The sequence below is a fragment of the Podarcis tiliguerta genome (assembly GCF_965153285.1).
Source record: "Podarcis tiliguerta genome assembly, chromosome: 5".
Taxonomy (NCBI): Eukaryota; Metazoa; Chordata; class Lepidosauria; order Squamata; family Lacertidae; genus Podarcis; species Podarcis tiliguerta.
In genome coordinates this window covers 706,224-727,129 of record NC_139538.1, presented here as the reverse complement: position 1 = coordinate 727,129, position 20,906 = coordinate 706,224, and the positions used below count along the sequence as shown (strand labels likewise).

The 20,906-nt window shown below is 51.8% G+C and overlaps 1 protein-coding gene across 2 annotated transcripts in view; it reads right to left on the bottom strand.

Moving 5' to 3' along the window:
* Positions 1–3,716: 3,716 nt before the first annotated feature.
* LOC310678260 (putative cation-transporting ATPase 13A4) overlaps positions 3,717–20,906 on the bottom strand; it is a 52,175-nt gene continuing 34,985 nt past the window's right edge. The window contains exons 17-30 of one of the 2 annotated variants that reach the window (XM_083441947.1): positions 19,513–19,624; positions 18,264–18,388; positions 16,369–16,547; positions 15,522–15,641; positions 15,058–15,137; positions 13,327–13,369; positions 11,947–12,056; positions 11,186–11,282; positions 10,753–10,825; positions 10,469–10,643; positions 10,184–10,377; positions 8,076–8,164; positions 6,710–6,790; positions 3,717–4,481 (exon numbers count right to left, since the gene is read on the bottom strand). In XM_083441947.1, coding sequence (XP_083298073.1) covers positions 4,245–4,481; positions 6,710–6,790; positions 8,076–8,164; positions 10,184–10,377; positions 10,469–10,643; positions 10,753–10,825; positions 11,186–11,282; positions 11,947–12,056; positions 13,327–13,369; positions 15,058–15,137; positions 15,522–15,641; positions 16,369–16,547; positions 18,264–18,388; positions 19,513–19,624 — 1,715 coding nt within the window. In that variant the 3' untranslated portion in view covers positions 3,717–4,244. Of the gene's footprint in view, positions 4,482–6,709; positions 6,791–8,075; positions 8,165–10,183; positions 10,378–10,468; positions 10,644–10,752; positions 10,826–11,185; positions 11,283–11,946; positions 12,057–13,326; positions 13,370–15,057; positions 15,138–15,521; positions 15,645–16,368; positions 16,548–18,263; positions 18,389–19,512; positions 19,625–20,906 lie in introns of both variants that reach the window. The other variant, XM_083441948.1, reaches the window with a different exon arrangement.

Below are 20,906 nucleotides of genomic sequence, written 5' to 3'. Positions count from 1 at the left end.
TCTTTTAGGTATACTAGGAAATGAAATAAATAGAAAGGATTGTAAACTTTTTCAATATGCAGTAACAGCAGCGAGAATACTACTGGCCCAAAAATGGAAACAGGAACAATTGCCGACGCTCGAAGAATGGAGAATGAAATTGATGGATTATGCAGAACTGGATAAACTAACAGGAAAGATCAGATATATACAATATCAAAAGTTCATCGAAGACTGGGGAAAATTTACAGATTATCTGAAATGTGTATGTGATGAGCAAATAACGCTAGCGGGATATCATAGAATCAAGAAGCTCTGTGAACGTTATTGTATTGATGAAAACCTAGAGGTGAAGGTTTATAAAATGCAATATAAAATTAGGAAATGCATTTTAAAAAATTTGAATAATGGATGATTGTTAGAGAGGTTGAAGGAAGTCAAAAAGGGAAAATACGTGACAAATTTAGATTAGATATTATAAATGTATGTTGGAAAATTTAATACAAAATATTTTTTTTAAAAAAAGAAATGGGACAAGGGTCCTCGTGCCGCCATGAAAATTCAGTCCTCTGACCGCTGTTTTCAGCGCTGGAAGCAGGTGGGGGCAGGGCAGGTGGGGCACAGAGCTTGGGAATCCCCGCTCACATGCTCCCGGTGACACGGGCGGCGCCAGGAACAGAACTCCTGCGTAAATGGGGATTTCCCTGTGCCTGCTGAACGCAGTTTTGCTGAAGAAGACATTCCCTGAGGTGTGGCCCAGTTGCTCATGGAACAATGGTATATCTGAGGAAGCTGGCTCTGGGGGCGGAGTGACTCCCCTGTGAGGAATCATAGAAGTGTTGGAAGGGACCCCAGGGTCATCTAGTCCACCCCCCTGCTCTGCAAGAAACATACCGCATTTACACTAATTGAATGCACCATTGAATCGAATGTGCACCTCTATTTTCTAAACCTTGAGACCAAGGAAGAATCTGCTGAGGAATGTATATGCACCATCAAATCTAACCTGCACCCTAATGTTTGCGACATAATTTGGCCAAAAAAGGTGTATATTACACTCGAGAAAATACGGTAGCTACAGAATTCCTGGCAGGAGGCCCGCTTAAAATCTGCTTAAAATCTCAAAGGAAGGGGAGTCCACCACTTCTTGTGGGTGTCTGTTCCACTGCCAAACAGCTCTTACTGTCAGAAAGTTCTTCCCGATGTTCAGTTGGAATCTCCTTTCTTGTACCTTGAAGTCACGGGTTCGAGTCCTGCCCGCCAGCGCAAGAAAGGGGGTGGCTTTGGGGAAGAGTTTGCATGGCACTCCTTCTTCCTCCTGCTGTGAACTCATGACTTGTGCTGCATCCCGTCATGGAAGGAAGCAGGTTCATATACATTCAGATCCTCTGAGCCCTACAAGCCCCTGTGTGGCAAGATGGGACCCAAAGGAGAAGCTGGGGCAGCCCCTGTCCCGGTCTCCTCTTTCCTGATCCGGCTCTTTGTCATCGCGTGAGGTCACACCCGCCCCTCCACCGACAGCCCAGGTGACTCCCAGGCTGGCAAGCAACTGCCTGCTTTGCACAGGTGTGTGAATCAGGGACTGGCAACCCTGTTTGCCCTCTGGGTAGCCGTGCGCCTCTTTCCTGCCAGCCGGCAGAGGGAAAGCTGGAGTCCATCCCTGGCAGGAATATTCCGCTTGCTGCCCCTGATAGGATTAGGGGCTTGAGAGGATGACCTGCTCCCTCCCTGCCCTGAGGCGCTTGAGTGTAGGAGGGACTATGCCAGATTGGTCAAACTGGTTGGGCTGGTGGAGATTGCCTTGAACGGCCTGCCGCCTGGCAAGAGCCCTTTGCTTTCTCTCCCCGGCTCTTCAAGGGAAGAAAAGGGCGTCCCGTGCCCAGTTGATTTCCTCTATGCAAATCCTCTCTTTTCCTCCACGCTTGCCTGCCAATCAGGATGTGAAATGCACAAGCCGATTAACTGGCCTAATTACCAGGGTTGTGTTTTCCAGCTGCACTTTCCCATAGCTTTGGATCTCAACCTCAAAGCCGGCAGAGAGGAGCTGCTCCTTCTTCCTCTCCTTCTTGGGCAACTGAGCAGAAGTGAGACACCTGCGCGTTGCTCCTCTAGGTTCTCTCCCCCCGCCCACCCCCTCTGCCCCCTACCTCTGCTGCAGCCCCTTGTGCTTCTAAAAACAGGGAGTCTTCTTCTTCTTCTTTGGCGATTCCTCGTAGCCGAGTAATACTGTCTTCCATGAACACGGTTTTAACAGTGAGTCCATAAGTGACTGTAGAGGCCAATTCTGGATCCACACGTCTTCCACAGTGGGGACATTGGTTCCTGGGCAGGAGTTGATCACGATGTGGATTTGCCAAGCGTGCCTTCCTCTTAGCACATTTCTCCCTTGCGTCCTGAGTTTGAGTGTCTTCAAAGCCCAGGACACCTTTAGTAAAGGCTGTTCTCCAACTGGAGCGCTCGCAGGCCAGTGTTTCCCAATTGCTGGTGTTTATACTACTTTTTTAAAGATTTGCCTTGAGAGAGTCTTTAAACCTCCTTTGTTGACCACCAGCATTACACTTTCCATTTTTAAGTCTGGAACAGAGTAGTTGCTTTGGAAGACGATCATCAGGCATCCGAACCCTCTTCAGGCCTAGGCTATATAGCAGCACAGAGCAAGGAAAATTCCACCCGTTTGGCCTCCAGCAGCCCTCCTGGTTGCTCTCGAGTAGACACAGCAGAGACAGAGCAGCCGGGTGTTCCTGGCTCAGGAAGGCGGTTCCTGGAAATGATATGCAGTTGAGAGAAAAAATAAAGGAACCGGGGTGGAGAGAAGTCATAGGATTGTTTGCTGTAGTTGTTACGTTTGTTGTTGTTTGTCTTTTCTTTCTGTTATTTTTGTTATATTATATATAATAAAAGGAAGGTGGTTCTTGCTCAGGCTGAGTGGCTTCCCTGCATTGCTGCAAGAGGCTTTCCTGCCTCTTGTGGGCTCTGCACCCCCTTACTAGCACCCCCTTCACTTCGTGAGGCCCAAAGGAGAGTGTTATGTACTGAGATGAATAGGATCCAAAAGGCAGCAGTCTGATTGGTCCTAGAACAATGCAGCAGTATGATTGCTCCGCAGGAGCCACCCAATCCAGCTCCAGGTGGAAGTGAATCCACAACCTGATTGGCCTACAGGAGAATCCCAGAATTAGCCAATCACGTGCAGCCCATTGTGTAAATAATGTATATAAAGCAGATATTGTGGGGGACCTTCCATTCCTCCTCACCACTATGAGCTGAACAAAGAGCATGAAATCCACTCTCGACTCCGAGTTTATTTCAGAGAGCTTTGCAGCAGCTGGGCCAGGCCCAAGCGGGGATCCCATCCGGTGCAGGATCCTGTCCTTGCAGCAACAGGGATTCAGAGGTAGGCTGCTCCTGCCACAGAGGTTCTGCTGTCTCGGTCTATCTCTGTACACAGAGTTCCACTGGATCAGGTCCATGGCTCAGGTGGTCCAGCAACCTCTTCTCTCCGTAGACAACCAGGAGCCCCAAAGGGACTTGCAAGCAGATCTCCCCACCTGCAGGTCCCAGGAAGAAGCTTTATTCAGAGACTTGTCCATGAGTCCCCACGGCTCTCCTTGCCCCTCTCCCCCCCCCCCCGCCCCACTGCCACAAACTATGGTCTGATTCCAAGGCTGCTTCCAGACAGTCGTCATATCGAGAGTGAGATGGAGCCGAAAAGGAAGAACTTCAGGCTGTGCCAATAAACTGCATCTGGTGTGCTTCTGCAACAAACTCACTTTTTTATTTTTTAGAAAAATCAAGGTTTCTTAGGGGTGACAGGAGATTGCTCTGGAGCAGGGCAGGGTAACAGCGTGAAGTGACGTAGGATAAACTCCTCGCATGCAGAACCTGCTACTCTGCCTGCTTTGCCACCTCCACCACGGGCAGAGAAGCAGAGCTGGCATCAGTGGTCATTTGGGGCAAGATCGCGAGAGAACCCACAGGCTCCGCAGGATCTCGTGCCGTTTCAGACTCGATTCTGGCACCGCTTCTGTGCTGGTGGTGGAGGTGGCAGGCTGGCCAGCTGGCCACGCACAGGGCTGCCATCTTGAGGGCTTCTAATGGCATCTAGTGGCAGAGCCAGCTCTGGCCTCCCAAGCTTTGTCCAAACAGCCATGGCCTGTGCCTCTCTGTCGGCGGAGGAATCCTGCCCTCAGGGCTGTCCCTTGCCGCTGCTAATGGCACCCACTTTTGACCAGGGAGCAAGGAGGAGCAGACACGGCAACCTCGCTTCAGACGCTCGGTCCGCAGATGGGCTCTTCGTGGCTCACAAACGCCGGGTTGCCGTAAGCCGCTCCAAAGCCAGCCACGTGAACCGCGTCGGGGCTTGCGGAGTCCGTTCGGTTGAGGGGTGGCCAAGAGGGGTCCCTCTCCAGGGCCCTCCGCAGCTTCTTGTATCGGCTCCCGGACTGGTACCCAGAGGCTCTCTTCAGAAGCGCCCACAGGGCTCTGTTCTCAATGACGGCCTCCTGCAAGAGAGAAGGGAGGATCAGGCCCTTGCGTGGGGAAAAGGCAGAGCAAGCAGAACTGAAGCCTCAGGAGGCCCCATATTCATATAATAATAATAATAATAATAATAATAATAGTAGTAGTAGTAGTAGTAGTAGTAACAATAATAATAATAATTTGTGTGTGGGAATGGAGTGATTGCTTTTGTTATTGAGTCATGTGTTTTGTGTTTTCATCTTGCATTTTTATCCTGTGTCCTTCGGACGAATGGCTGTTGGCATAAAGCTGATATAGATAGATAGATGATATAGATAGATACAGTGGTGCCCCGCAAGACGAATGCCTCGCAAGACGGAAAACCCGCTAGACGAAAGGGTTTTCCATTTTGGAGGTGCTTCGCTTCCTATGGCCTTGCTTCGCAAGACGAAAATGTCTTGCGATTCCTGGGGGGTTTTTTTCGCTCCCCACCCCCTTTTTCTAAGGCACTAAGCTGCTAATAGCCTTTTAGCAGCTAATCCGCTAATCCCTTAAGCCTTTAATAGCCGCTAAACCGCTAATAGCGCTAATCCGCTAATGGGCTTGCTTCGCAAGACAAAAAAACCACTAGACGAAGAGACTTGCGGAATGGATTCTTCTTGCGAGGCACCACTGTAGATAGATAGATGATAGATAGATAGATAGATAGATAGATAGATAGATAGATAGATAGATAATATTTATCCATAGCCTGCTTTTTCCCCAGCCCAGGAATCAAGGGCAGCTTCTGCAGATAAAACAGAAAGTGCCAAAAACTGAGATGATCATGAAAATGTAACTGAACACGACCAGAATTAAAATACAGTGGTACCTTAGTACTCAAATGACTTGGCTCCCAAACAAATTGGCTCCTGAGCGCCGCAAACCCGGAAGTAAGTGTTCCGGTTTGCAAACGTTTTTCAGAAGCCAAATGTCCGGCACGGCTGACGTGGCTTCTGATTGAGTGCCGGAAGCTCCTGAAGCCAATCGGAAGCCGTGCCTTGGTTTCCGAACGGTTTCGTGAGTCGAACGGACTCACAGAATGGATTAAGTTCTAGAACCAAGGTACCACTGTATGGATTTCAAAGCGATCCATTCAAAACACAGGCAGCCACGATAACTGCAGTTGGGAAGAACCTCCTTGCCATTCTTGGGGTGCAGCCGGGACAAGCCCTGTATTGTGGGATGCGAAACACAGGTAGCAGTGAAGTACAACATTCCTAGAGTGGACGTGCAAGGGGATGCTTGGTTCAGCCAGTAGAAAAACTTCCTGTTTCCTCCTGAGCTGGGACAGACTGCCTCTGCATGTGACCAGAGATGGGCATGACCTTACCTGTCCAGGTAACACAAAAGGGCAGGTCACAAAGCCCTCTCTCTCTGTCTCTGACTCCATTTATAAAATAAGCAACATCTCTTCAGCTTCCATCCAACAGAATACAAATGAACCATCTCCTTATCGGATAGATTCTACATGTTTATAGTTGTTTATAAACTGTGAACTGACTGAATGTGAGTAAACTTCTTTTATACTTTTTACACAAGACTGTGGTGTGTCTATTCCTTTTAAAGAGGAGTAAAGGGGATTACAGGGATGTGGGTGGCGCTGTGGGTTAAACCACAGAGCCTAGGACTTGCCGATCAGAAGGTCGGCAGTTTGAATCCCCGCGACGGGGTGAGCTCCCATTGCTCAGTCCCAGCTCCTGCCAACCTAGCAGTTCGGAAGCACGTCAAAGTACAAGGAGATAAATAGGTACCGCTCTGGCGGGAAGGTAAACGGCGTTTCCGTGCGCTGCTCTGGTTCGCCAGAAGCGGCTTAGTCATGCTGGCCACATGACCCGGAAGCTGTACGCCGGCTCCCTTGGCCAGTAAAGCGAGATGAGCGCTGCAACCCCAGAGTTGGCCACGACTGGACCTAATGGTCAGGGGTCCCTTTACCTTTACCTTAAAGGGGATTACCAGGAATCTTCTATTGAAAGGCTAAAACTAGCCTGCTGCAAGCTAACCGCTGCACATTTTAAAAGGGGAATGTTAGAACTATTCTAAGTTATAGAACCTGCTAGCACAAGTTAGGAAGGATATTATTCAACGATATATCTTCTCCTGCCTCCCTGAACATTCCCACACGTATCCCAAGAGGAGGAGGAGGAATGGCCTGGGCTCTCACCCCCCCCCCTGCAGCCCTTCAGGGGGCCTTGAGCAGCCTAGGCGGGGGAAGCCAATGGATCCAACTCACCTCGACGACCAGGGAGACGGCGAAGGTGATCAGCAGCAGGCCCAGCAGGGAGAATCTCCAGAGGATGGGAGTGCAGACAAGCTGGGGGGGGGGGGATGGAGGCAGAAGCAGGTCAGAGACATGGGAGGATGGAGGGGGAGAAGGCACATCCAGGGCAGGGGGGGGCACTGCCAGCCATGCCCCCTGCCAAGCATGCCCAGTGCAAAGACCCCCTTTCCATGCCCACTTTGCAGTCTCTCCCCCCCCCCCCCCCGCCTCTGGGATGCTCTATTTTACTCCAGTGGGTGTAGTTGCATCACTTGCTGTTATCATTTATTTCAATTTAATTTCATGTATTGCACTTATATCCTGCCTTTCATCCCAAGGGCTCAAGGGGGTGGGCATGGTTCCCCGTCTCTAACCCCACCCCCCACAACAGCCCTGTGAGGTAGGGTCAGGCTGAGAGGCAGGGGCTGGCCCACCCAGGGAGGCAGGATTCGAAAGTGTGTCTCTCCCAGGTCCCTAGCCCAGCTTTCCTAGCAGCTAAGCCCACCAACTCTCCTGAGCATCAGTGTTACAAAGACACCATTCTTCATTTTTATGCTTGTTATTAACTAATATTCCTGAATCGCCTTCTCCACGTGTCTCGAGACAATTTACAAATGCACCGTAAAAACAGTTAAAAATGGGTGTTTTTAAAAGCGGTGCAAAACAGAACGGTGCATAATTTCCCTTGCTTTAAAATCTAAGGTAGAGGCCTCTGCAAGGAGCAGAGGGGAAACCTCTGTTATGAGGCCACCTAGTGGCTGCCTTTGCACACTGCAGGTTGTTGAGATGGCTTGGGGGCCACCACCTGCCCTGAATCTGGCCCTCAACCCACTCAGGGGTGGAGCTAGTGATTAATTGTGCTGTTTTTAAACCCCAGTTAAACATACGTCTGGGATGACAGCAAGGGAAGGAGATGCTCAGGAGATCAGATCCTGCGGGGGTGCAGGATTTTTTTTTAAGTATTTCTTTCATAAGTTTTATACACTGCTGGACTGTAAAAGGGGGAGACCCTCAAAGTGGTTTATTTAAAAAAGAAAAAAATGATCCCGAAAAATTCACAATGCTTTAAAACGTGTGAAAAGTTAAAATGCTAAACCAGGTTAAAATTCTAAATAACTTCCTAAGCATCTGGGCAGGAGGATTATTTTAAGGGAGGGGGGTGTTAAGTGGGGCCCCTCCCACATAGGAACCTTATAAGCTGCCTGAAAGAGGGCTCTGCAGGGCTCTAGGGAGGGGTCTCATGCCAGGCCTACAGGGAGACCCCCAGAGGGGCAGCGGGAGGGGGGGGGACTCGGGACGAGCTGCAGCACTTGGGGCGAGGGGGGGCATTTCTACTCACATCCATCGTGGCATAGAGACCCTCGATGTGGGCAAAGAGGAAGAAGAGGCAGACGCCCAGCTGCAGCGCCAAGACCAGGACAAAGACATCTGGAAGGAAAAGGCGGTTGGGGGTGAACTGGGGGAGGAAGGCCGTTGGGGAGAGGGGGACACAGAGCCATGGAACTGGAGAGTCGGGGGTCCCCAAAGGTCATCTAGTCCAAGCCCCTGCAATGCAGGAATCACGGGGAGTTGAGAGAGGGCCTGGGGGCTTCAGCAGCCTGCAGAGCTGGCAGGGAGCAGGCTTGTTTTCTGGGTGGGATCTGAACTGAGGGATCTGAAGACCAGGAAGATGAGGAAGAACTTTCCAAGAGGAAGAGCCCATTGCATAGTGGAAGGGTCTCCTCAGGAGGTGGTGGACTCTTCTTCCTTGCAGGTTTCGAAGCAGAGGCTGGGTGGCCCCCGGTCATGGATACTTCCGCTGAGATTCCTGCATTGCAGGGGGTTGGACTGGATGACCCCCTGGGATCCCTTTCAACACTGCAATTCTATGGTTCTGTTATTCAATGGGTCTTTTTAAGCAGAGGCTGGATGGCCCTCTATCATGGATGCTTCCGTTGCAATTCCTGCATGGCATCCCTACGGAGTCCCTTTCAACTCTACAATTCCATGATTCATGGTTTAATAATAATAAATATTATTTATACCCCACCCTCCCCAGCCAAGACCGGGCTCAGGGCAGCTAACACCAGATATAAAACAATTAATTAAGGCACAACTTAAAAACAAGATTAAAATACAACATTAAAATGCAGCCTCATTTCAATAGAAACTCAAATCAAAAACTTTTGGGGGATGAAAACATCAAAACTTCACCAAGACCAACTATCCAGACTGGTCCTACGTGGGCCAGAAAAAGCCAGGGAAGTCCCCAAATAGGAGTTCCATCACAGAAGGAAAAAGGAAAGAAGGGGAGGGGATCAAGTTGATTCTAAGCCAAAGGCCAGGCAGAACAACTCTGCAGAAAGAAATCAGATCCTGCAGGGCCCTGGTCTCATGAGGCAGGGTGTAATGGGATTTGGACTCGGATGCTGAACCTGAGGGATCCCAGCCTGCACAGGAGTCCCCACCTCCAGAACCAGCTGAGCCGGGGCTGGGGCCTGAGCCTGAAGGGTCCTCACCTGTGCTGGATCCTCAGGTGCAGGCTCCAGCTGATTCTGCTCTGGCTCCTGAGGTGAGGGAGGACCCATTGCCTGCAGGTGCTCCACCCTCAGCCCCGTCAGAGGAAGCAGAGGTTGCCTCTGGGCCCGGTAACCCTCCAGCCTCTCCGGAGCTGCAGAGGCTCAGGGCAGAGAGGTGGAGGGAACTAAGTTCTCACAGGAGGAGGGCTCGCCTCCAGGCCAGGAGAGGCGAGTCACCTGAGGATCGGGGCCGCCCTATGCCTCGGGGCAGATAAAAGCCAGCCAGCCCCAGTCCCAAGTTGCAGGAGCAACATTGTTGGTTGCTAGTTCCTGCCTGAACTCTGTCCTGCTTTTCTGCCTGAGCTCCTGACCCGCCCTGGCTCCCTGCTTGCTTGCCTGTTCCTGACTTCACCCGACTCCCTGCCCTGCACCCAGATTCAGCTACTACGGACTGCCTTCACGTTGCACCTTTGAGCATGGACCGGGCTTGGACCTACGTTGCATCTTTGACCTTGGACCTCGCCTCTCGGGTAACGCACGGGACCAGCACACAGAGCGTTCCACCAGGCCAAAGCCAGTGTTGAAAAGGCCCTGGCTCTGGTTGAGGCTAATTTGACTTCCTTAGGACCCGGGACCTCTAGGGTGTTGCTATTTATGGACCTTAAGGTCCTCCGTGGGGCAGACCGGGAGAGGCGGTCCCATAGGTAAGAGGGTCCTAGAGTTCTAACCAACCATGTCAAAATAAAAACGGACCAAGAGTTGTCCAAAGGCCGACCCAAAGGCAGAGGACTTGCGATGCTTCTGGAAGGCGGGGAGGGTCTGGATGCCGCCCACCTCCGACTCTTGGGAGGGAGGCACGAAGCCTCCGATGGGGATTCTGGCTCGGGGTCTCTGAGGGGCCACGTCTCTCTCCACCCACAACCCCACCATCCGGTCTCGTTGCTCTTACAGTTTCTGTACACAGGCTGCCTGAAGGGCTTTCCCTTGGAGAAGACCAGAGCCACCAGGAGGCAGTTGAAGGTGGAGAGAAGCCACACGGTGGTGTTTTCGTAGCTCTTGTACCCGTTGTCCACATCGGCCTCCGTCCGGTTGCTGGGCGAGGCAGGGAACTCGGTGTCGCTTCTGTTCCCAGGAGAGCAAGCGCTGAAAAGGACCCCGGGGATGGAGTCAGGGATGCCAGGAGCCAGCCTTCTCTCCCCCAGCCCATCTCCAGGCAGCAGCCGGGCCTCCCTACCTGAGGAGGTCTCTGGTGGAGTACCAGGGCTGCTTCTGCACCAGGACGAAGCCACAGACCTGCATGGCCAGGCTGAGGAGCAGGTTCAGCACCAGGGAGAGCAGCAGAGGCGGAGAGGTGAGCCGGGCGGGGGGCCTGTGCGGAACCAGCTTGGGGTGGGCATGATTCAGGCTCACTGCAAAGAGAGAGGCGGGCGGTGGGGACGTCCCTGGGGCAGCCAGAAGGCCCCCCCCGGAGCCCAGAGGGGCCGGCACCCTAACCCGGAGTCGCCAGGAAGCGCTTACTTGTCATGCCAACGAGAGTGCTGATGGCCAGGTCTTGGAACAGAAACTGGTAATTCCCAAAGGAGTTCAGTTGCTGGGAAAGAAGAAGAGCAGAAGGGAGGCAGGTTGAGAGTCCAGGGCCCAGGCACCCCCAGCGGAGCCACGTGGCCCCTTCTGTGCTGGCTGGAAAGGGGGCCCGGAGCCAGCCCGATTCCTGCTGCTCCAGAGGGCAGCATCCAAACCAATGGAGTCAACTTGCAAGGAAGGACCTTTCGGCTCAACCTCAGGAAGAACTTCAGGAGGGTAAGAACTGTTCCACAGACTCCCTCGGAAGGGGGCAGAATCCCTTGGTTTGGAGAGCAGCAGCTCCCTTGCCCTCAGGATGAGGTATGGAGGACCCCCGGCCATCGGAGAGACCCCTCCCCGTGCCCAGCCCCTTCCCCTGGCCCTGTACCCAGTAGAGGAGCAGGACTCCCAGGTATTGGATGGTGCTGTAGAGAGCCATGTATTTGAACATGCAGAAGGAGGTGACGAGGGCACAGCGGCCTTGCCTGCGGGGAGAAGGAGGAGAGGGAGAAGGGTTGGCAAGGAGGGCCTGGAGAGGCCTGCGTTGCAGAGGGTGTGGCCTACAGGACCCTTGGGACCCCCTCCAACTTTACACTTCTATGACTTAGAGAACTGGGAACCAGGCAAAGGAGGGAGGTGGGGCCTCTGCACGGCCTCCTGCCAACCTGTGCCAGCTCAGCACCCCCACTCAGCGTGTCGACATGCAGAGGGCCGGGAGGCCAGCTGGCAAGCCCCATCTGTGCCCTCTCCTTCCATCGGCCCGTGCTCCAACGTAAATCAGCGACCTGGGCTTCAAAGCCAGGGCACGCTGTCAGCAGAGCGAACTGCACACACAGAATAGGCCTGAGGCTTGTGGAAGCATACTACAACTACGGATTTATTAATCATAAATCAGGACAAAGAAACATGTCGTCTCTCTCTCTCGTGTCGTCTCAGAGAGAACGGAAAAAGCAAAGGCTATACACAACGAAAGTTCCCAGCATACTGTGCTGGAATGTAAACAGGCATGTGACACGTAACAATTCCACACGTCTGTTCCTTAAGGGGGAATGGAAATCTCCACCCTGCATCCCCACCCCACCTCCCGGCTGGACTCTGCTCAGCAGGGGGAGAGAGGGCCCCACCTTCCCCACAGAGTCTGGGGCTCACCTGATCAGCTCTGGGACGCACTCAATGTTGGGGGTCTTGGAGGTGAAGGGGGAAGCCACCGAGGCCTCCTGCTCGGAGAGGGAGATTCCGACATGGGCCACTTTCAGGGCCTGAAAGGCAACAGCAGCCCAGTCTCAGGACCTGGGGCAAGGAAGGACACGCTTGCGGTGCCGGAACCCCTGGGCGACAGGCACACCCTGAGATGCCGCTGCCAGCACCCCAAACACACACAACCTTGCGCTCTGCAGAACCAGCAGGCCAGCAACCCCTCGAAGCCGCTGGCAGTACTCTGGGGCGGCCGTGGGGAAGGAACTGTGCGGCAGGCCTGGGAGTTTATTTTAGTTAGCCCAGCTGGTACAGCATCAGACTCTTAATCTCAAGGCTGCGGGTTCAAGACCCACATGGACTTAAAAGATTCCTGCATTGCAGGGGGTTGGACTGGATGCCCTCAGGGTGCATTCCAACTCCACGATTCTAGGATTGTAAAAATAAAAACAGCAGCAAAGCAAAAAAAAAAAAAAAAAACAAAGCAAGTAAAATTATCAATAAGATAAACTGACAGCAGCATTCCTAAGACTTTTGAAAAACTGACGGGAAAGATCCAAAACCAGGAAGATCAAGTATTTTCTAAAGACTGGAGTAAATTTGTAATTTATTTTAAAGCCCACTGTAAATAGTTAAAAATGTTTGGCAGAGATGTAAAGACACTTGTAATGTGATTTTTTTATGGTAATTATGGTTATATAATAGATAGGTAAGGGTAAAAGATGCCGTAAATTTAATTTTAAAGATGTAACCCGTGGAGGGAGGGAAGGCGGTCTAAGGGTTTGAAAGAACTCTGTATTTTAATGTTTGAAATGGTTTTGTTTTATATGTATAATTTTTTTTCAAAAACTTAATAAAAAATTATATATATATAAGACTTTTGAAAAGTGAAAATAGCAGCAGACTAACAACAGATTGAAGGTTGTATTGATTTTCCAAGCACCTGAACAGGCTTGTCTAAGCAAGAGTGCTTTAAGTGGGCACCAAAAAGTGAATTGCACAAGCGCCTGGCGGATATCCATCGGCAGGGAGTTCCAAAGTGCAGGCTGCCCTAAAAGAGGAGGGCACAGCAGCAGGTCCATGGGCCTCACTGGGCAAAACAGGCCTCTGCAGCCCAGGAGGGAGAAAGGAACGGGGAGCTCCGGCTGCAGGTTCTGCTAAGGAGCAGCCCACGGACTCGGAGGGGCCGCCGCTCTCAGCCTTGCTCAGGACCAACTGCAGGTGACATTGGCCCGTGGATCTGGTCCGTCCTGCGCCTGGCCTGGAAGAGGCTGCCCCTCCCCGGAGATGATGGACCCCTTTGGAAGGTTTCGAAATATAGTTCAGTATACTGACCCCGCAGTCGTTGGCACCGTCTCCACACATGCCCACGAAGTAGCTGGGAAAGGAAAGGGGGGAAAGTCACGCAAACACACCCAGAAAGGGCTCACCCAGACTCCCTTTTGCATCGTCTTTCTCGGCAGAGAGTTTGTGCTCTAAAGCTCCGCGTCCGAGCAGAGGGTTCAGGCTTGTTTAACCTATAGATAAGACTTCAGGCGAAGGTTAATTCTGTGTCCAGGGCAGCAGTTTACCAGCTCCATCTGGTACGCAGGCTGAGACCCTCCCTGCCCGCGGACTGTCTGGCCAGAGTGGTGCATGCTCTGGTTATCTCTTGCTTGGACTACTGCAATGCGCTCTACGTGGGGCTACCTTTGAAGGTGACCCGGAAACTACAACTAATCCAGAATGCGGCAGCTAGACTGGTGACTGGGAGCGGCCGCCGAGACCACATAACACCAGTCTTGAAAGACCTACATTGGCTCCGAGTACGTTTCCAAGCACAATTCAAAGTGTTGGTGCTGACCTTTAAAGCCCTAAACGGCCTCGGTCCAGTATATCTGAAGGAGCGTCTCCACCCCCATCGTTCTGCCTGGACATGAAGGTCCAGCTCTGAGGGCCTTCTGGCGGTTCCCTCACTGCGAGAAGCCAAGTTACAGGGAACCAGGCAGAGGGCCTTCTCGGTAGTGGCGCCCGCCCTGTGGAACACCCTCCCTTCGGATGCCAAGGCAATATACAACTATTTTACTTTTAGAAGACACCTGAAGGCAGCCCTGTTCAGGGAAGTTTTTAATGTCTGACATTGTATTGTTTTTTGTATTTGGTTGGAAGCCGCCCAGAGTGGCTGGGGAGACCCAGTCAGATGGGCGGGGTATAAATATATTATTATTATTATTATTATTATTATTATTATTATTATTATTATTATTATTATTTGCCCTGGCACTTTCCCCGGGGAAACCCGCCATCAGAGCCAACGGCAACAGGTTTTCGGCAGATTGACATTTGCTCTGCTTCAGTGGTAAAACGTGGGTTTCTGTGGAGGACAAAAACCAAACCAAAGAAAACCCAGAGCTTTGAAGTCTGTTCCTGGAAAGCGCAGCGCAAAAGGAAGTCTGGGTTATCCCAACATCACGCAGGTCAGGCAAGGCGTTGGCAAATTGCAGCACAACTTCTGCCTTCTGAGCAGAGAGCGGGAAACCCTAGCAGGAATTTTGGCAAAGCAGAAGCCCTTGAACAGTCCTCTGCTGCTAATGTTCCTGCGCACTTGTACAAAAATCAGGAAAGCCAACCAGATGGTATAGAGATAGATTTAATTCTACCAATCTTTAATTGTCTTTTAATGATCCCCCCCCCCCCGTGTTTTTAGCTGCTTTTATTATCTGTAAGCCGCCTGGAGTAAATATATAATATTATATAATATATAATCTTGATCTAGAGCAGGCTCACTGCATTCCCTCTGCTGCAGCCAGGGGGCAATAATAGCTCAAGACACGTTTTAAGATTCCTAGAGATGGCAGATCATGGCTTAAATTCTGGAGGTTTTGAAGGACACCTTAAGGTGGTTCTCCAACCTTTACTCTCCCAAGAACCCTGTGAGGTAGACCAGGCCGAGAGTGGGCGACCAGGCCACCTTCAGGACTGAATGGGGATTTGGACCCTGGCGTTTCCCAGCGCTCTAACCATTGCACCACACTGCCTCCCCCCCCCCACACACACACTGTGTTTCCTGAGCTTGGGCTCACTCACTCCATCTTCTGGAGCTCCTGCACCAGGCTGGCCTTTTGAGGAGGAGACATCCGAGCGAACACCGTCCCGTCCAGGAGTAGCTGCGGGGAGAAAGAGGGCGCAGGGCCCAGCCTCAGGGGCAGGCCGGGGAAGGAGTCGGGCGCAGCGGCTTGGGCCAGCACCCAGGCGGACGGGCAGAAGCAGCCTGGGGGGCTCAGGCAGGGAGCAAGCCAGGCCTGGCTGGATCCGACCAGCCTCCTTGGGAGCACAGCTTGTTCCAAGTCAGACCAGTGGTCTGTATTGGCCGCTCAACTGGCAGCAGCAGCTCTCCCAGCCCTACCTGGAGATGCTGCCGGAGAGGGCAGAAGCAGGGGCCTTCTGCATGCCAAACAGACGCTCTGTTGCCCTCCCCCAAACAAGGGGCTCTGTCTGAATGGGCTGTGCGCCCCCCCCCCCGAGAGACGCCCCCAGGGGTCCCAACTCACCTTTGGGAGCAAGTGCCTGAAGTGCTGACTGAGGACCTCGTAGGTTCTCCCATCCAGGCAGAAGTGGTACCTTCCCCTTCCAGGATCAGGCCCTCTTCCTCCTCCCACCTCCAGGTCTCTCTCCTGCAAAAGAGGAGGAAGGGAAGAGGCACCTGCTTCTTCTGGCCTCAGAGCAGGATCCCACCCGGCAGAGGCAGCTCACCCAGAATACACGGAATTAGCATATATGATGGGGGGAAATAGAGATTGACTCGAAAGTTTAAAAAGGAAGGGGAGATGTATAAACAATATCTAAAAGAACAGGGTCCCCGTATAGAAACTGGAGAATGCTTTGAATAACTCTCGAATTGAAATAAGGTAAAAAGAATACAAACAAGATTTAGGGAAAATCAGAGGCGAGGAATCGAGGAAAAAAAGGACCCACATCCAGAAAGTCGGAAGTTGATGATGGAAATATTTTTGTGCATTTGTGAAGCAGTGTTACATATTCTTGTTTGTTTGTTTGTAAATGATGTATTCTATATTTTTTCCCTTTTGTATAATTTTGTCATGTCTTTCTTTTCTTTTTTTCTTTGCTCTTTTTTCTGAATTTTCTTTGTGTGTATGTGTTGATTTTAAACCAATAAAGATTAATTAAAACAAAAACCAAAAAAACAGAGGTGCCCTGGGACGGATGCCCAGGCCAGACCCGGGGGCTCTGTGCTGTGTCAGAAGGTGCTGAGGGCGGCTAGGGCACCCCTGGGTCATGCCCTCTTTCGCCTGGCATGCTTTGCTCTGCTCTGCCAGCCCCACCCAAGATCCAGAAGCGGGGAGAAGGAACCCCCTCCCAGGGCCCCGCCCCCGGGACCCTCACCTTGGCCTCGCTGCTGTCGCCCTGGTCTTCTTTGCTCTCCTCCAGGAGCTCCCAGGTGACGGAGGGCGAGGGAAGCCCAGGCTGGCCGTTCGCCTCCACAAGGATCACTCGGCTGCCGGGAGGAATCAGGCCGGCATTTCGGGCGACGGTGATTGCCGTCTGAATGTTGTCACCTGGAAAGTCAAGACCGGGGCGTCATCCCCTGCGCGTTGGGATTTTGACGTCCAGAGGGCGCCCTCCACACAAATTCTTCGGCTCTGCCAAGAGGAACGGGCTGCGCTCCTTCAGTCTAAACGTTAGGAAGAACTTTCTGGCAGCAGGAAGAATTTTCTAATGTTTATTATGTTTTTATATACCGTATTTTTCGCTCTATAAGACGCTCTTTTTCCCTCCTAAAAAGTAAGGGGAAATGTGTGTGCGTCTTATGGAGCGAATGCAGGCTGCGCAGCTATCCCAGAAGCCAGAAGAGCAAGAGGGATCGCTGCTTTCGCTGTGCAGTGATCCCTCTTGCTGTTCTGGCTTCTGAGATTCAGAATATTTTACCCCCTTGTTTTCCTCCTCCAAAAACTAGGTGCGTCTTATGGTCTGGTGCATCTTATAGAGCGAAAAATACGGTATGTTGGAAGCTGCCCAGAGTAGCTGGGGCAACCCAGTCAGATGGGCAAGGTACAAATAATAAATTATTATTATTATTATTATTATTATTATTATTAATCAGAACTGTTTGACAATGGAACTGTTACCCTCGGAAGGGGGCAGGCTCTCCTTCATGGAGGCTTTTAGACAGAGGCTGGATGGCCATATGTCAGGGGGCTGGCCAAGAGGACCCCTCCCAAATCTAACATTCTATGATAGTGGGCAGCCTGAGAGAGAGAAGGCAAGGACAAGGGATGGATTGTGTGGGATGTGAAACACAAGAGCAGTCAAGTACAACATTCCTAGAGTGAAGATGTTTACACCTGGGGAGGAATGTTTGTCCAGCCAGCGGGTCAACTTCCTGTTTCCTTCTGGGCTGGGACAGACTTCCTCTGCATGTGACTAGAGGTGGGCGTGGCCTCACCTGTGCAGGTAATGACAAAAAGCACAGGGCAGGGCAGCCACCTCTCTCCTTTGACTACATGCATCGAAGAAGCAACATCTGCTTAGCCAAAGGGACTGTCTCCTTATGAGACAGTTTCCAGCTGTTTGTTACTTTTCTAAGCTAAGTCTGCCTTCTGGGATCCTATTGTGAACAGAATGTGAGTGAGTAAACTCTTTTTATACTTTTATAGAAGACTGTGTTGTGTCTTGTCTTTTATGAGGGAATAAGGGAGAAGTACCAGAACAGTTATTATAGAGGTTATTATTATAGAGGTTTTAGCGAGCCTGAGCAAACGCATCTGCTGAGTTTTAAAAAAGGGGAATGTTACTCTGCTAAATTGTGAACTTGTTAACACAAGTTGGAAAGGCTATAATCAAACAATATATCCTCTCCTGCATCCCTGAACATTCCCACAGGATGGCCATCTATCTGGGATTCTTTAGCACTGCAGAGGGCTGGACTAGATGGTGCTTAGGGGATCCCACAGATTGGAGAGAGGCAGGCTGCATGTTCTTCTGAGAGCCCGTCCCAGGCTGAAATGTTCCAGGTTTACTGGCCCACGTTATGGGTTCAAGGCCCTGCACAGCTGGGAAGCTTGAGGGACAGCCTTGGGGTTGCTATGTGAATAAATGAAACAAGGGATTTAAAGCACTTTGCATGCTGATTGGTGCTGGGGGAAAGGACAGGCATTCCCAGCCACCTCTGGAGAGCTCTGGCAGCCCAGGGGCCTTTGAAACTGAGACAGGGAGCTCAGCACCGACAGGACCCCTCTTTCTCTGGCTTCCAGCACCCCATTCAGCTATCCCACCTGTAACCATCATGCTCCGGATGCGAGCGGCGCTGAGCTCCTCCAGGACGGGCCTCGTCTCGCTTTTCAGCCGGTTCTCCAGGATCAGGAGTCCCAGGAAGGTCAGGCCAGACTCCAGCTGCTCCCTTGGATGGAAGAAGCAGGCGGGTCAGGGCTACGGAGATCCAGCTGGCCGCATCCTGAAGCGGTCAAGGTGGCAGGGAGCAGAATAAGGCTCCGAGTTAGGCCTTTGCCTTTGAACTAGGAGAGAAGATTGCAAAAGGCCTCTGGCCAATGCTGAACCTGGGAAGCCCTTGGTCTGATCCGGCTGCAGAGCTCTTCTTGGGAGCCCTCCTGGATCAGGCCAGGGAGGGCTGCCCAGTCCAGTATTCTGCTTCCCACCGTGGGCAACCAATTGCCTCCACAGACCTCACCGCAGCAGCCATCCAGCCTCTGCTTCAGGGTGCCTGCCAGGGTTTCTTGAGCTAAGATTCTAGCACTGCAAGCTTTGGAACTAGGTGACCCTCAGGTTCCCTTCCATCCCCGCAGGCTGATGACTCCATGAGTTTTCAAGGCCACATAATCCAAATGTCTCCAAATGTGGAAATGGCGAGGCAGTGGGAAGCAACCAACCACATGGATTTTGCTGTCTTAAAAAAACAGGCAGCATCTCCAGCCTCAGAGGCGAGTTCTAACTCCTCAGGCACTGCTACAGACTCTGGGCTTTGCTTTCTGGCTCTGCTGGACCCGTGACTTTCTCCCAACTTCCTGTGGGTTTAGCTCGTTTTTAGAACAGGGGTCCCCAGACTAAGGCCCGCGGGCTGGATAAGGCCCGAGGGACTCGTTTATCCAGCCTGTGGCAACCCCCGCCACCCGCTCTTACTGGCGCTGTGCTGCACGGCTGCCCACTTCCAGGTCAGAGGAGCACCTGAAATAGCTTGTGCGCATGTGCAAGCGTTATTTGCGCATGCGCAAGCATTATTTCCGTTGCACATCTGGGCCAGAGGAGGCCCGTGCAGATGCGCACAATCTATTCCCGGGTGCTCCTCCAACCCAGAAGTGCACCTGAAATAGCGTGTGCTGGAGACACCGGCCCGAGGCACGGTAAGTTTGCCGACCCCTGTTTTAGAATGACCTCCAGCGGAGAGCCTTGGTCAGCACCGTCCACTTCAGGGGATCCTGGACATCCATCTCTCTCTCTCTCTCTCTCTCTCTCTCTCTCTCTCTCACACACACACACACACACACACACACAGGCTTTCTCTTTTACCTTGTCAGGGAAGCCACTTCCACTCCCGCCGGCAGACTTTTTTGCGCCAGCCCAATGACTCTGAAGCCCCGAGAGGTGTAATGCTGGAGTTTGCTGGGGAAGGTGTCGGGCACTGGGAACGCAAGGACAGAAAGAGAGTCTGCTAGAAGTGGCCCCTCCAGCCCCAGGCCCTGATCTCACAGGCAGGGCCAGCTCTAGCTTAGGGCCCCACTCTCTTGGAGCCCCCAAAAAAATGAAAGGAAAAAACCTGGATTTACATTTCATAAAAATTAAGATGAAAAACAAATAAAACCTACATACAGCAACAGTGTTTTGTGTTGTGTAGGCTCCTATGATGTAAGTCATGGGCTCTGTCTGCTAGCCTGCTCCCTAAAATATCCCTGCTTTGCTCCTTTCTATATATATGGTGCCTACATTCTGCATGGACTGGTTGCAGGGCAACATGTGCAAATGGCTTGAGATAACCTATTGTTGTTGAGTCATTTAGTCATGTCCGAATCTTTGTGACGCCCTGGACCAGAGCACGGCAGGCCCTCCTGTCTTCCACTGCCTCCCGCAGTTTGGTCAGACTCATGCTGGTAGCTTCGAGAACACTGTCCCACCATCTCGTCCTCTGTCGTCCCCTTCTCCTTGTGCCCTCCACCTTTCCCAACATCAGGGTCTTTTCCAGGGAGTCTTCTCTTCTCATGAGGTGGCCAAAGTCTTGGAGCCTCAGCTTCACGATCTGTCCTTCCAGTGAACACTCAGGGCTGATTTCCTTCAGAATGAATAGGTTTGATCTTCTCGCAGTCCATGGGACTCTCAAGAGTCTCCTCCAGCACCAAAATTCAAAAGCATCAATTCTTCGGCGATCAGCCTTCTTGATGGTCCAGTTCTCACTTCCATACATCACTACTTTTACTATACAGACCTTTGTTGGCAAGGTGATGTCTCTGCTTTTTAAGATGCTGTCTAGGTTTATCATTGCTTAGATACCTATGAGGTCCATAAATTACCATATAGCATATATTCAACACAAAAAACCAGCGACAATTTGTTGTGGACAAAGGACAGCTGGACATATTAAGGGCCCCATTACCTTCAGGTGTTGAGAGTCTCATCAAACCTCAATCTGGCCCTGCTCACAGGGGCCAACCAGGAACCCCAGAGGAAAACCTGTGAGCAGGATCAGAGCGCAAGAGCAACCCTCTCCCCTCCTGCTCTTTCCAGCAACTGAGATTCAGAATCATCGCTGCCTCCAACTGTGGAGGGAGAGCAAAGCCATAGGCGGTGGCACAGAACTGGGGGGTTGCCCAGGGAAGGGACCCAAAGCCTTTCGAGAGACCCTTCTGCCCATGTGCAGAGTGCTTGAGGCCAGAGCCTCTCCACTCCTCCATTCCTGCCTGCCGAGAAAG